Here is a 13,198-nt window from a genome sequence, read left to right as displayed (position 1 = left end):
TGAATTTGATCTGAAACTCCATTAATTTTCCAGGAAGAATACTAGATGTTAAAACTGAATAAAATATATGGCTTTTTAAAATTCCTAATTTTTCTACTGATGATTTTTGCATAAATAATAAAATGGGATAAAACTGAGTGGTTCATTTGACTTGACACAGGCAGTTTGCCAATGTCTCATTAGCTGTAGTGGTGTGCTAATTATTAGGTCTTTTTTTTGCAATGGTAAACACATTAAGATATTGAGAAAGTTCATTTTCCATAAAGAAATAAAATATGCCATGAAAAATCCTTGAAACTGCAAGAACAAAACCTCTTGTAATTAATATTGGGACAGATGAATTAGTCATAAATATTAACACATCAGATGTCATATGCATGTATTTGTTATGTTGATTAACTCTGAGGAAGTTTTTGACTGTGTCTTGAAAGACTCTATCCATTTCTAATCATTAAACACATATGAAAACAAATTTTGATGAAACGAGTGTTGTTGGTTTGAGAATTCAATCTTATAAGGATGTTTGTTATGGCTTTTAGATTAAAGGCATCTAACATTTTTATTTGTTATATAAGTGTAGTGGAAAATTCTGTTTTTCAGTTATATATGTTTTGTTCAGTGTCTCTGAAACAAAATAAAACCAAAATCTGGGACACATCTGTGTGCAACAAACCTGGTAACTACCATATAAACTTATTTTCCTGAGAAAATAGGGACTGATGTCTGAGATACTATGGTTAAATAATTGTATTAAAAATTCAAGTTCTAAAGTTTAAAAGCTTGTGTACTGAATATAAATGAACCCAGTTTTCATTAAATTTGTGACAGTAAAATTCTCGTTAAGCTGACTCTTTATTTCGATGTTGATATTAAATTTTTATTATCTACTTTTAAGTATGAAGTATAAGAAATTGGCAAAATAATTTTCATATTGTTTTCATTCCTATATTTTCACATGAAAAATACGTCCTTATGTTTTCAACATGGGGAAAATATATGATTTTCCATCATGCCATGTGATGTTTGATTGTGTGTGCCTACAGAAGTTATATCAGTAGCAACAATAGTGAGCACTTTTTGAGCAGGAACAAATAAATAGAAACTACATTACATTTCAGACATAGAAATGTTTTTTGCTGAAGAAATTTGACTTGACAAAATTCACATCTTGATGAAGTTATTTTTCCTTACTTCCTTGGCAACAGTGATAAATTTGTTGTGATGAATTGCTGAATTGGATTTGACTTGTGGACATATAATCAAATAGTTTACAAAATATAACAAATGTAATTACTCTGAAAAATTATGTCAACCCCATCCTACAATTCTCACTGATATGTTATCAGCCTATGAAAGTGAAGTGTCAAGATGGTTGAGCTGTTGTGCTGAATTGTGAGTTTAATCTTCGGAGCTTTGGTTTTGGAGCAAGTTTGGTATATAATAAAATGAAAATTTTCTTTTCCTACATAAAGACCAGATATATTTATTCCCTTAGTACCAAAATTGATATATTCAAACTTGTGGTTTTGCTGCTCAATAAAATATCACATATTTTTGGTACCACATGATGAAATATATCTGGCATTAACATAGGAAAAGAAAATATCCTCTATGCAATGTTAAGTTTTGCATCATTTCTGCAAGATAATAATATATTTTATTTTTAAGACTGAAGATGACCTTCATCCGTGCACCAACAAGGAGGCCCAGGCACTGCTTCTTGAAGGGGATCCTTCTACAAATCAGAAGACACAGGAGCTGCGTCAGGGAGAGGACCTTCAGCCTTACACCAACAAGAAGGCCCTGGAACTGCTTCATGAAGAGTTGATAGCAGAGATTGAGCAGCATGCTCAGATTAACAGAACTTGGTCATGGAGGAAAACATTGTCCAGCCTTCATCAGTCAAAAGTGGATGCCCTCTATCACTGGACCAGCTTTGCTTTATCTGGAGTCTTTATGATTGTTTTACTAGTGGCATACAGCTGTGGCACTAAAAGGTTTGACTATAGGACACTGTCTGCTGCAAGAAGAAAAGTTTATTCATTGTGAAGTTGGCTTTTGTACCCCCAACATTTGGTGTTTGGTTGCCTGTCTGTATGTGGATTTGTGGGTGTGTATGTGGATAGCTTTGATTAATGTTTTCCCAACATGTGTATCTCAGTAAGCACTGTCCCAGTTCAATTGATATTTTGAATTTAATATCATCACATACTTTTCTATCTATACCAATCCTGCCTCACGTTTCTTCTCCTTGGTTGGGCTTTGGGTCAGGAATTATTAATGGACACATTTTTGCTTAAGCTGTTGTTTGATGTAATTTCATCATTTGTCTTTTTAAAAAAACCATTAGCTTCATGTTTGAAATATAACATTATCATATCCATTTCTTGCCCAGGTAGGGTCATTGAGTCAGGCATTACAGTTGGGTAAGGCTGCAATATTATCAACATTTGGAATGTGTACACAGTTTACAATAAATCATGCTCTTTAAGTGATACAATTCAGAACTCATCCTTTTCCCTGATTGGCAGCAGATGACTATTTATATTTAAATCCATGACATTGTGCATGCTTTACCTTGTGTAACTTTGATTTTTTAATTTGCTGTTAAACTTTTACCTCTTATTATGACTGCATTCAGTTTGTAGATAAGTTCATTAATTGTTGAAATTTAGGTAAAACATCCTTAGGATTGTTGTGGTATTTTTTACTGCTTCATATGTGTACATGACGAAAAGTTGATAGTGTAGGTTATACTGCTTGGTCACACACATAGGATCCTTTGTAGGATTGACAGTGACTGACGAATTGCTACAGTTTATAATCAATCTTGGAATGGTGTTCCTTAAAATAAAATGTTATTTATGAAAGGTTCTTTTAACAAATATGTGTTTCAAAGGTAAATAATGTAGTTTAACTTTAAATAATTTTGTTGTCACAAAGATCAGTAAATCAACCATATGTGTAATGTTGAACAGTTTTGATCTGTCATTTGGCAGAAAGATTTTTTAGACTTCTCAATATTTTGAACAGTTTTGATCTCTGTCTTTTGGCAAAATGATTTCTAAACTATCTATTAGTTTGAACAGTAGCATTTGATTTTCATCTTTTTCATGAAAACATTCCATTCCCTACAGCATTATATGTGCTGTATTTTGTTTTGGTATTTTAACTGAGTAACTGATTTATGAGTTTGTAAACAGGATACTATATGAGTAAAGTGAGTTTAATTGAATTGAATTGGAAAAAATGATTAATTTATTTTCTCACTATATACCCATTATCAAGGACATGAATTGATTTATTTTTAGAATTATTCTTGTAAGTGTTTCCAACTTTGTGTGTATATACAGTGGATTGCGTTAATAGCAGGATCATGTTAATGTGGGGTTTTACAGTATTTTCCTTTTTTCAGAGAACAACTCGTTGGCACATATACATGTATTTGTGTCTAATGTATATGATGAATAGGGTATCAACACTGCTTACTATTGTGCCGTTGTGGCATGCAGTTCATCCATAATGCATGTAGTTCCATTAAAAAATTGCACACAGATTTACAGTATTCAGTAATTTTGTCCCAGATCATTGTGTCTGAATTCAACGTCTAATATATAGCATGAACAGAGTATTAACACCGTTTACTTTCTGTCTGATATTGCATCATTGGGGCTTGCAATTAATCTATAATACATGTAATTCCATTGCAAAATTGCATACATATTTAAACTGTTCAATAATTTTGTCACAGATGATTATGTGTCTGAATTCAGTAGAAAAAATTAACAGCAAAATTAGGTTAAAAAACACGAAGTACATGTACGGCTCATTACGTTCCAAGGTCTATGAATGGTGTCTGTACAAATTTCATACTGCTGAAATTTTCTCATATGTGTTTCCGTGTACATTTATCCATTGTAAATTTCCAATAATTAACGCTTGTACACCTATTCATCTGAATGACTAAGCAAGAATAATTAACAATCAACACATGTTTCAGCGTGCATATAACTTTTACTTCAGATTTTGTGAATATTGAAAGAAACCTGTGAAAACTAATATAATAATCATTGTGCAAAGGCAGAGAACGACTTGCATTTGTGAACTTGCTTTTCCATAACAGTAAAATATTTTAATAAAAAATAAGAAATTAATAATGAGTTCATAAACAAAGACCATACCAATATAAAACCAGAGAACTAAGTGCAGTAGGCCTGCAATGGTCATGAGTCATTTTTATAAAAACATTTAAGCTGAATGCATGTACATTTTCATACCCTTTCAATTTCCAGCTAATACAGCAGGCATTATTTACTGGTCAGCTGATTGCATCTAATAACACCACCAAGCCCAGCAAACATGTTGGCGGCTTTTGTTTTTTTATGTTTATTAAATTGTGAGAATCTTTTATCAACCACTGCATTGTCTGCTGCTTGGTTGTGTATGCAGTTAAAGAAGAAACCATGTCTGGTATTGTTTGAGCAACGATTTTATACAGAATTAATTGAAGACAATCACAAAGATGAATTACTGACCTTACTTATAGATCAGTAATAAGTAACATTTCCGATAATGTTTATGTTGGCATAACACTTCAAGAACCTGGTGAAATTGTTAAATTTCAGAAGTTATGCCACAGTCGTAATATATTAAAATTCATATGCGAACTCTTCCCCAAAATGATCATAAACGTTTTACACACTATTTCTTGTACTTAAAAAATATGTATTTTTTCCCGGTATGAGAAAAATACATGTACATGTATTTAAAATTTTAGGAACCATGCCATGGATCATATTATATTTGAATTCATACACAGTCTCTTCCCCAAAATGATAATAAATTTTTATACATTGTTTAACATACTTTGAACAAAAAATATTTTTTCATGTGCGAATGAATATACAAAATTTTGGGAGCAATGCCACAACTGCATTATATCCAAATTCGCATTATCGCAAGGCATGTTATGGCGGGGTTGATCTGTGTGTGTGTGTCTATATATATATATATATATATATATATATATATATATATATATATATATATATATATATATATTAGATGAAAGGAGTGTTGATGTTTCCTGTTCACAGTCATTATCAGGTTTTCACTGAAATAAGTAAATGAATTTTTTTACTTCAGTTTATACCCCTTCAAAATTTATCCATTATTATCTCAGTGAATTTTCCCTATACATCAATGAGCATAAATTAAAGCAGAGGTCTTGCTCGGGTTTTAAAACTAGGAGTCCAGGTTTCCTATTTTGTTGGAGTTTCTAAAGAAAATCAGAGATGGACAGTGACTTCTCTAGGATTCCCGGAAATTCATTTAGGTCAATAGAGCTTCAGCCCCTTCAGGGGACTCTTGCTTAAACTTCCATTCAGGAAAATGTTTTGTATATAATTGAAATAGAATTTTTTTTCCCAAGTTAATCTTGGATATATGTTGTTATTTATTACTGTTAACTGAAAATGTTCACTCCTGGCTTAACACTTGTGACATTGTTATATTTATTGTACCACATAGTGGAGATATAGCTAATATTATCTTGGGAAAAGAGAATATCCCGTTTGTAATAATACTGGACTTATCTTGTTTTGAACAAAAGCATATGATTGTTGTCTTTTGCATGAAAAAACACACACACACACAAACGAATCAAAGTATTTTTGCTAACACATTTCAGGCATTCAAAACAATACTTGACTGTACTAACTATATGGTGTTATATCTTGTAGGGAGGCATCTGCCTTTGAATGGCGTGTGATAGAGGCAGTGGTCATTTTCCTGATAGCCATCTCAAATTTGATACTGAGCTTGTGGAACAGCTCTCTTGAGAGACAAGAAGTAGTCCGCCTTATCCGCTCTGCGCTGGACAGTATACAGAGTAAGGTTTAATTCTATGTTCAATGGTTATTCAGATATTATGGGTTTTTGGAGAGTAACAGATTATGATGGGTTTTTTTAATGTAACTTTTTTCGACCCAAAATAATGTGAGTGCCACTGCATATTGTACTAATGTAATTCTCCATTAATATTTCACATTTTTGAAGAAATACATTTTCGTTTTGAGTTATTTAATATGCTGTTGTTGTGCCTCACTCTTCAGGTAGCTGATATGGAGATGAGGTAAATAAATTTGCAGGATCTTCTTCTTTTTGAATTTTCAAATATTTTTACAAAAATCTTGAGAGCATAAAAACATAATTTTAAATCAGCTGTCACAGACCCAGATTTGGGTAATTTTACCTAATCCACATTTCGTTTGTGTTCTGCTTGCATTCTATTCATGTTTGCATTTCATCTGTCATCTTGGGTTGGTCTGTTGTCTATTGTCCGACCATGTCCAATGTCCATCTGTCTGGTTGCACAAGTTCGTTATTGCTTATCCTCCTTAACTACTTGGAGCATTGCCATAAAATTTTACACACACACTTATTCCAAGGTCTAGTTGAGAAAATGGTGCTGCTCAGACTTCCAGTACAGTCACCACAGCAGTCATCTTAAAAAGCTTATTCTCCTAAATCCTGGTCAAATCAACATTGGGATTTCACTAAAAGAGTTCCTATGATATCTAGTTGGTCTTAAATGAAAATTGTGCCAATCTGATGTCTGGTTCTGATGAGAATGAAGGTGCAAGATAGATACAGGTTCAAAACAGGAGAGGAAATTATACCAACACACTGAGTGAGCAACCAGTTAAGATCCTTGGCAAGTGGTTGGAGGACTCACTGAATGACAGTGAGAGTGTGGCAGACATGAAATGACAAGCCAAAGACTGGATGGCACCCATATGCAAGAGTGGGCTACCTGGGAAGAACAAAGCCTGGTATTACCAGCATAGTATTCTTCCTAAAATCCTTTAGTCACTTCTGTTATACCAGGTCCCATTTATGACTGTAGAAGTTGTTGAGAGAATTTTCAATAGCATCGGCATGTATAGTACCAGCAGTAAGCTTCAGTTACCACTATCATCGATAACAGAGAAGTTTAGGATGGCCATTGCCAGGCAGGTAATGAGGTTGACAGACAGTACAGATGAGAGGGTGAGAGAGGCAGAAGTGGAGGCATGGACGGGAAGAAGTGGACTGTAACAAAGGCAGTTGAAGAAGCAGAATCCAGACATACACACTGCCATATTGGGCATAGTAGCAATAGCAAAATTGGGGCTGGCAAGTCTGAAGAGACCTTTGTGGCAAGCAGCAAGTAACAAAGAAAGTGTGTCATGGTTCTGAAAGAAGGACATCTTGCAGAAGAGAAAGACAGGCAAGGTCCAATTCCAACATCACTGCTGCTTGAGTGCTTAGATCCAGTATTGCCTTCACTAACTGATATTATTAATACCTCTCTCTCATCCGGGGAATTCCCATCATTTTTCAAAACTGCCATTGTAAAGCCTCTGCCGAAGAAACCAACACTCGATCTTAACGATTTAAAGAACTACCGCCCAGTTTCTAATCTCCCATTCATATAAAAAATCTTAGAAAAGTTGTTCTATTCCAGCTTGTATCTCATCAGAATTCAAACAGTCTTTTTAGCCATGTACAATCTGCATATCACCCTTGCCACAGTACTGAAACTACTCTTCTAAAAGTAGTTAATGACATTCTCTCTGCTTTGGATAGTGGAAAGATTAGAGTCCTCACCCTCCTTGATTTGTCTGCAGCATTTGACACAATAGATCATGATATATTACTTCACCATCTCCAGCATGTATTTGGCATTCATGATACAGCCTTACTGTGGTTCAAGTCCTCCTTGGTCAAGAGGACACAAATTGTGTCTGTAAATGGAATACACTCCAGCCCAGTTGATCTATGTTGTGGTGTTCCACAGGGGTTTGTTCTTGGACCTGTTCTCTTCATTCTATACACTCAACCACTGTCAAGTGTCAAAGATTATCATCCATTGTCTTATCAATTGTATGCTGACGTCACCCAACTTTACAAATCTAGCCACCCAACTGAAGTTGATGCTACCATCCAAGGTGTAGAGAGGTTCATTTCTGAAGTGAAATCATGGATGACATGTAACAAGCTGCAGATGAATGATGATAAAACTGAGGCCATTCTGATCACAACACAAAGACTTTCTCAGTCACATCCTTTACCTCAAACAATAAATATCAGTAACACCAACATTAGATTCACACAGTCAGTATGAAACCTAGGTGTCACTCTGGACAGTGCTCTCACATTGCACCAACATGTCATGAACATATGCAAGGCTGCATATCTTGAGCTGACACGCATGAGCTCCATTCGCAAATATCTTTCAGTTGATGCCACTAAAATACTTGTATGTTCATTAGTACTTTGAAGACTGGACTATTGTAACTCAATTCTGTCTGGTTCATCTCAATATCTACTTCAGAAACTTCAAAAAGTTCAAAACACAGCTGCTTGGATCATACTTAGAGTACCACGATCAGAGCACACCTTCCCGCTGCTCTGTACCCTACACTGGCTATCCATTTGATCTAGAATCAAACACAGAATTTGTTCTCTGTGCTTCGTTTCACTGATGGACTGCAGTCCAACATGCCTATCCGACCTCACTCATGTGTACACACCAGCAAGATACTTATGCTCCTCTTCTGACAATCGTATACTCATTATTCCCACTACGAAAACGATGTCATATGGACAACGTTCTTAGGGCCCAGCAACATGGAATTAATTGCCCAGTGAACTTAGACACAAAGACACAGTGATCCCAGTCAAGATTGCTTTTAAAACTCACTTATTTCAACAGCAAGAACAAACTTAAAGACCTAATAATGTTCCATACCTTAAATATTTTCAGCATGTTTTTTGTTTTTTTTAAATTTCCTGGTGTTTGTTTTTTGTAATAATATCATTATCTGTTTTTTTATGTTATAGGTGTTGTCTAATGTTGTAAAGCACTTAGAGCTTCTGAAGATTAGGCACTATACAAAGTCCTCATTATTATTATTATTTTTATTATTATTATTATTATTATTAATATTATCATTATTATTAAGGTAAATCTGTCTGCATGAAAAAGTAAAGGGGATTGGCTATCCTGAGAAGTTGTGAGAGTCAGGAAACTGTCTTGTAGTGACATCCAGAGTGTTGATATCCAGGAAATTTGTTCCCCTTATACTCTGTATACAGTGTTCTTCCAACAAGAAACCTCAAGACATGGGACTAATTGATGACCCAAACTGTAAGCTTTATGGGAAACATGCAAATTTAGAGCATGTGCAGTCATCCTGCACTGTAGCTCTGAAAGATGGTCTTTATCATGGGTGCCATGACTAAGTGCTTGCTGAGATTTCTGCCACTATGGATATAGCCACAAGTAAGAGACATTAAGTGAAAGACAGTCCCATCTTCATCCGGATTTTGTGCAAATTGGCAAGAGACAGAGGCCAAGGAGTGAAGTAAACAACATCTTGATAACAGTGGCTTGAGAAATGCATTCTGATGTAAAATGACAGCTTCTTAAAACCTGATCTTGTACTGTGATCAGGAGGTACCAAGCAGGTGATTTTGGAGGAAGAGAGAAGCGATGGAAAAACTGATCAGTGTTGGGTGAGACTGATCAACTCAAATGGCATACCCTGGAGAGTGTTGTGGGTCAGTGCCAAACCTCTCAAGGAAAGTGGATCCCCACCTTACGATCGAACCAGTTGCAGTGCAGAAATATGTTCATATATTACATCAAAATATTGCCATCTTGAAAACCTTGTTTTCACTTTTATTGCTGATTGGAAGCCATGCTAATATGGGGTTTCACTGGAAGACTCTTTATGATGTCTAGTTGGTCTTGAACAAAATAGTTTCACTAGGAGATCCCATAAGATGCCACAGTTGCTATCTTGAAAATCTTGTTTTTGTTACTCCTTAAGAATGGATGGTCATATCAAAACAGGGTTTTCGTTAAAAGACATTATATAATCTAGTTGATCCTAAATGAAAAATGGTGCTGCTTGAACATCAAATATATCTTTAATGGATGGTCATATTAAAATGGTGTTTTCACTGAAAGACTTCTTATAATATCTAGTTGCTCCTAAATGAAAATGGTGTTTATCTGACATCCAGTATGGCCACTATGTCAGCCATCTTCAGAATCTTGGTGTTGCTCCTTCTCCTCAATGGAAAGCCATACCGACATGTTCTTTACACCAAAAGTATTTTTACGATGTCTGTTCTAGATGAAAATGGTTCTGATTGGACTTCCAATATTGGCACCACAACATTGGCTATCTTGAAAATTTGGCTATCACTGCTCCTCCTAAATGTATGGTCATATCAACATGGGAAAGACTTCTTATGATGTCTGGTTGGTCTGAAACGGTGCCAATCAGACATGCAATATAGCCACCTTGAAAATCTTTTTATTGCTACTTCTCGTGAATGGAAACTCGTATCAATGTGTTGTTTTCACTGGAAGACTTTTTACGGTGTCTATTTGGCCTTAAATAAAAATTGTGCTATGTGATATTTAATATGGCAGCCACAGTGGCCATCTTGCAAGTCTTATTGCTACTCCTTCTAAATGGAAAGTTGTATAAATATTGGATTTTCAGCAGAAGACTAATTATTATATTGGTTAGTCCTGAATGAAAATGTTGACAATCTGACCTCAAACTTGGTCATCATGGCTGCCATCTTACTGCTACTCCTAGATGAAAGTCATATCAACATTTCACCAGAAGTCTTGTTATAACATCTAGTTGGTCCTGAATGTAAATTAGTGTCCCACAGACATCCAGTATGACTGTCACCATGAACATAAGGAAAATCTTATCGTTAATTCTCCTGAATGGCATGACATTTTCGCCTAAATGAAAATGGTGACAATTTTGCATCCAGGATGGCTGCCACAGTGGCTAATTTTGAAAATCTTATCATTCAAGAATATTAGAGATGGTTTTAACATGTAGCAGTTGAAAAGAATAAATCTTATCTTTAATTCCTGGAAATTCTTTTTGGACAGTAGAGTGTTGGGCCTTTCAGGGGACTCTTATTAAAGTTATGTTCATTGAAATGCATACAGAATTTCTTTTGTTGCTACCATCCACCATCTTTTTGGTTTGTTTTTTTTTGTTCATTGGAAATTTTATATGCATTTGATAAAGCTGGATTTTCTTTTTTCAAGAGTGTTAAAGGAACAGAACAATGACTTTAGTATCTTGTCTTATTAAAAGTCTGCTTCAATGAAATAGCAAATGCATGAAATACAAAATACAATATTAAAATTTTGACAAATTAAAATAAAACTGCAATAAGTGTTAAATATGATTATAGGGTACTGTGAATTCACTTTGTTCAAGGGTGCATATTTCTGTAGATATCTTTTTACAACAAACCACAAATTTAAAGACCCAATGAACAATGATCCTTCAGTGGAAACAATATAATCTCTTTCCCAATCCACAAAATAAATTTAAGTACCTTTGAAAATGCCATTTTTCACAAAAGCACTAAAATTGTCACTGATTGAACTAAAAGAATTCACAGAATTTTTTCAGTTTGTGTCTTATTTCATTTTGCCTGATACAGATTGTACAGCTAGAAGCTCTGACGGTTGTATTTTTATGTCTCTCTCCACAAGAACACAACATGTGAGAGATGAGAAAAGCTGTCTGTTATTGTAAAGAGTCTGATCCTGGATTATCATTTGAAAGGGCTTTTTACCATGGAAATTTAGCATTTTATTTCATTTTTTTTTAATCACTGATCATTTTGCATTTGTGCTCTCCTTTCTGTGTGTTTATTCTTAATTTTGTTTTCATTCATTCTACATTCTGTTTGAAATCTGCATTGCATTTTCACATTACGTGTTTCAGGGTCTGTACACAGCTTTGGTTTAGATTCTAATTTGATTTGGAATTTCATGCAAATATAATTTTGTTAACAGAAACTACAGAACAGAGTCCTTGGAGTGCTTCCAATTTTCCTCACTTGTTTTCTCCCCTCTCTCCATGTGTGTCACTGCAGTGGACATTTCGGAATGACCAGCTTCTTAATGTACCGATACCCCTGTTGGTGAAGGGGGACATAATTCTGTTACGACCAGGACAGACTACACCAGCCAGATGTAAAGGAATTGAGGTCAGGTTGTGTGTAATTTTTCAGTCATTTCACACCTTAATAAATTTATAAAAGAAAATGGAATAAAGTCTTATTATCCTTAATATTTAAAGAATAAATGTATTCAGGATAATTCTTGAACAAAGATGAGTGAATCCAAAATCCATTTTGAAGGGAATGCAAAATTTTTTTTAAATGTTTGTAACATAAAGTAATTATCCAAAAATGTTTTTTGGTAGAAAGCTTTGTAAATATAGTACATTTAACTTTTGAGATTCTTTTCATTTATTTCACTTGACATCAGTTTTTAGCTTGTCTCTATGAAGTAGAGGAGAGCAGTTGTTCTGTCCACAGCATCAGTGTTTGTGTCTGCACATATTAAAGTATATACTTTTGCTACAGCTTCATGGTATCTCAACCATTTTTTCTTCCTGGGTCATAGGCTGTAGTTTGGAATTGTTTCATAGCACCTAGTTGATGGGAAAGGGTTTCGGTTTGGTTTTGGAGTTTCACAGCACAGTCTAGCACACTAAAGGCTTTGCTATGGGAATCAGCTAATGGGGCAAACTTTTTACATACATGGTTATATTTTTGTACATTTAGTTTACAGTTTTTTGTGTTTTATCTCAGGTTTTTGCACCTTGTTTATGTACCTGTAATCATGAAACTTGGTGAGGAGAATCATCTTCATGACTACTGTACTTTCATCACAGAAGTTGGCCACTTTGTCTCTTTTTTTATGCTTCATGGGTTTGAATTTGTGTTTGAAGTTATTTCCCATGTACTTTTGTGAGCATCATAATTTTAAATGCATTTATTTGCAAACAATCTAGCATAAATTTATAATAACAGCAAATATGTGGTTAAAAATTAGTTTGGGAGAGAAATTGCTATATTTGACCTGCAATCAGTTGCCATAGCAGTGAATTCGCTCAGTTTCTCATTTCAGATTTCAGACTCCTCCTCCTCTACCATTCTGAGTGAGGGAGAAATTTATGCACCTGACATTGAAGAACCTGATCAGGATTTTCAGGAACCTACAATGAGATCAGCACTTAAAGCCAAAAAGTTCCTACTTTTGGACACACCTTTCCTCAAAAATCTAAGGTAGGAAGGGTCAATAAAATGG

General features: G+C 34.7%; 1 protein-coding gene across 1 annotated transcript in view; it reads left to right on the top strand.

Annotated features, from left to right (window-relative positions):
- The window catches only part of LOC149803214 (transmembrane protein 94-like), a 198,098-nt gene that overhangs the window by 7,450 nt on the left and 177,450 nt on the right, over positions 1-13,198 (top strand). The window contains exons 2-5 of the mRNA XM_089952840.1: positions 1,669-1,997; positions 5,742-5,890; positions 11,897-12,090; positions 13,019-13,176. Coding sequence (XP_089808966.1) covers positions 1,669-1,997; positions 5,742-5,890; positions 11,897-12,090; positions 13,019-13,176 — 830 coding nt within the window. The remainder of the gene's footprint in view (positions 1-1,668; positions 1,998-5,741; positions 5,891-11,896; positions 12,091-13,018; positions 13,177-13,198) is intronic.

The sequence above is a fragment of the Sinohyriopsis cumingii genome, chromosome 3, assembly GCF_028554795.1.
Source record: "Sinohyriopsis cumingii isolate HCF-2022 chromosome 3, ASM2855479v2, whole genome shotgun sequence".
NCBI classification, from domain to species: domain Eukaryota; kingdom Metazoa; phylum Mollusca; class Bivalvia; order Unionida; family Unionidae; genus Sinohyriopsis; species Sinohyriopsis cumingii.
This window is presented reverse-complemented; position numbering and strand designations above follow the sequence as displayed.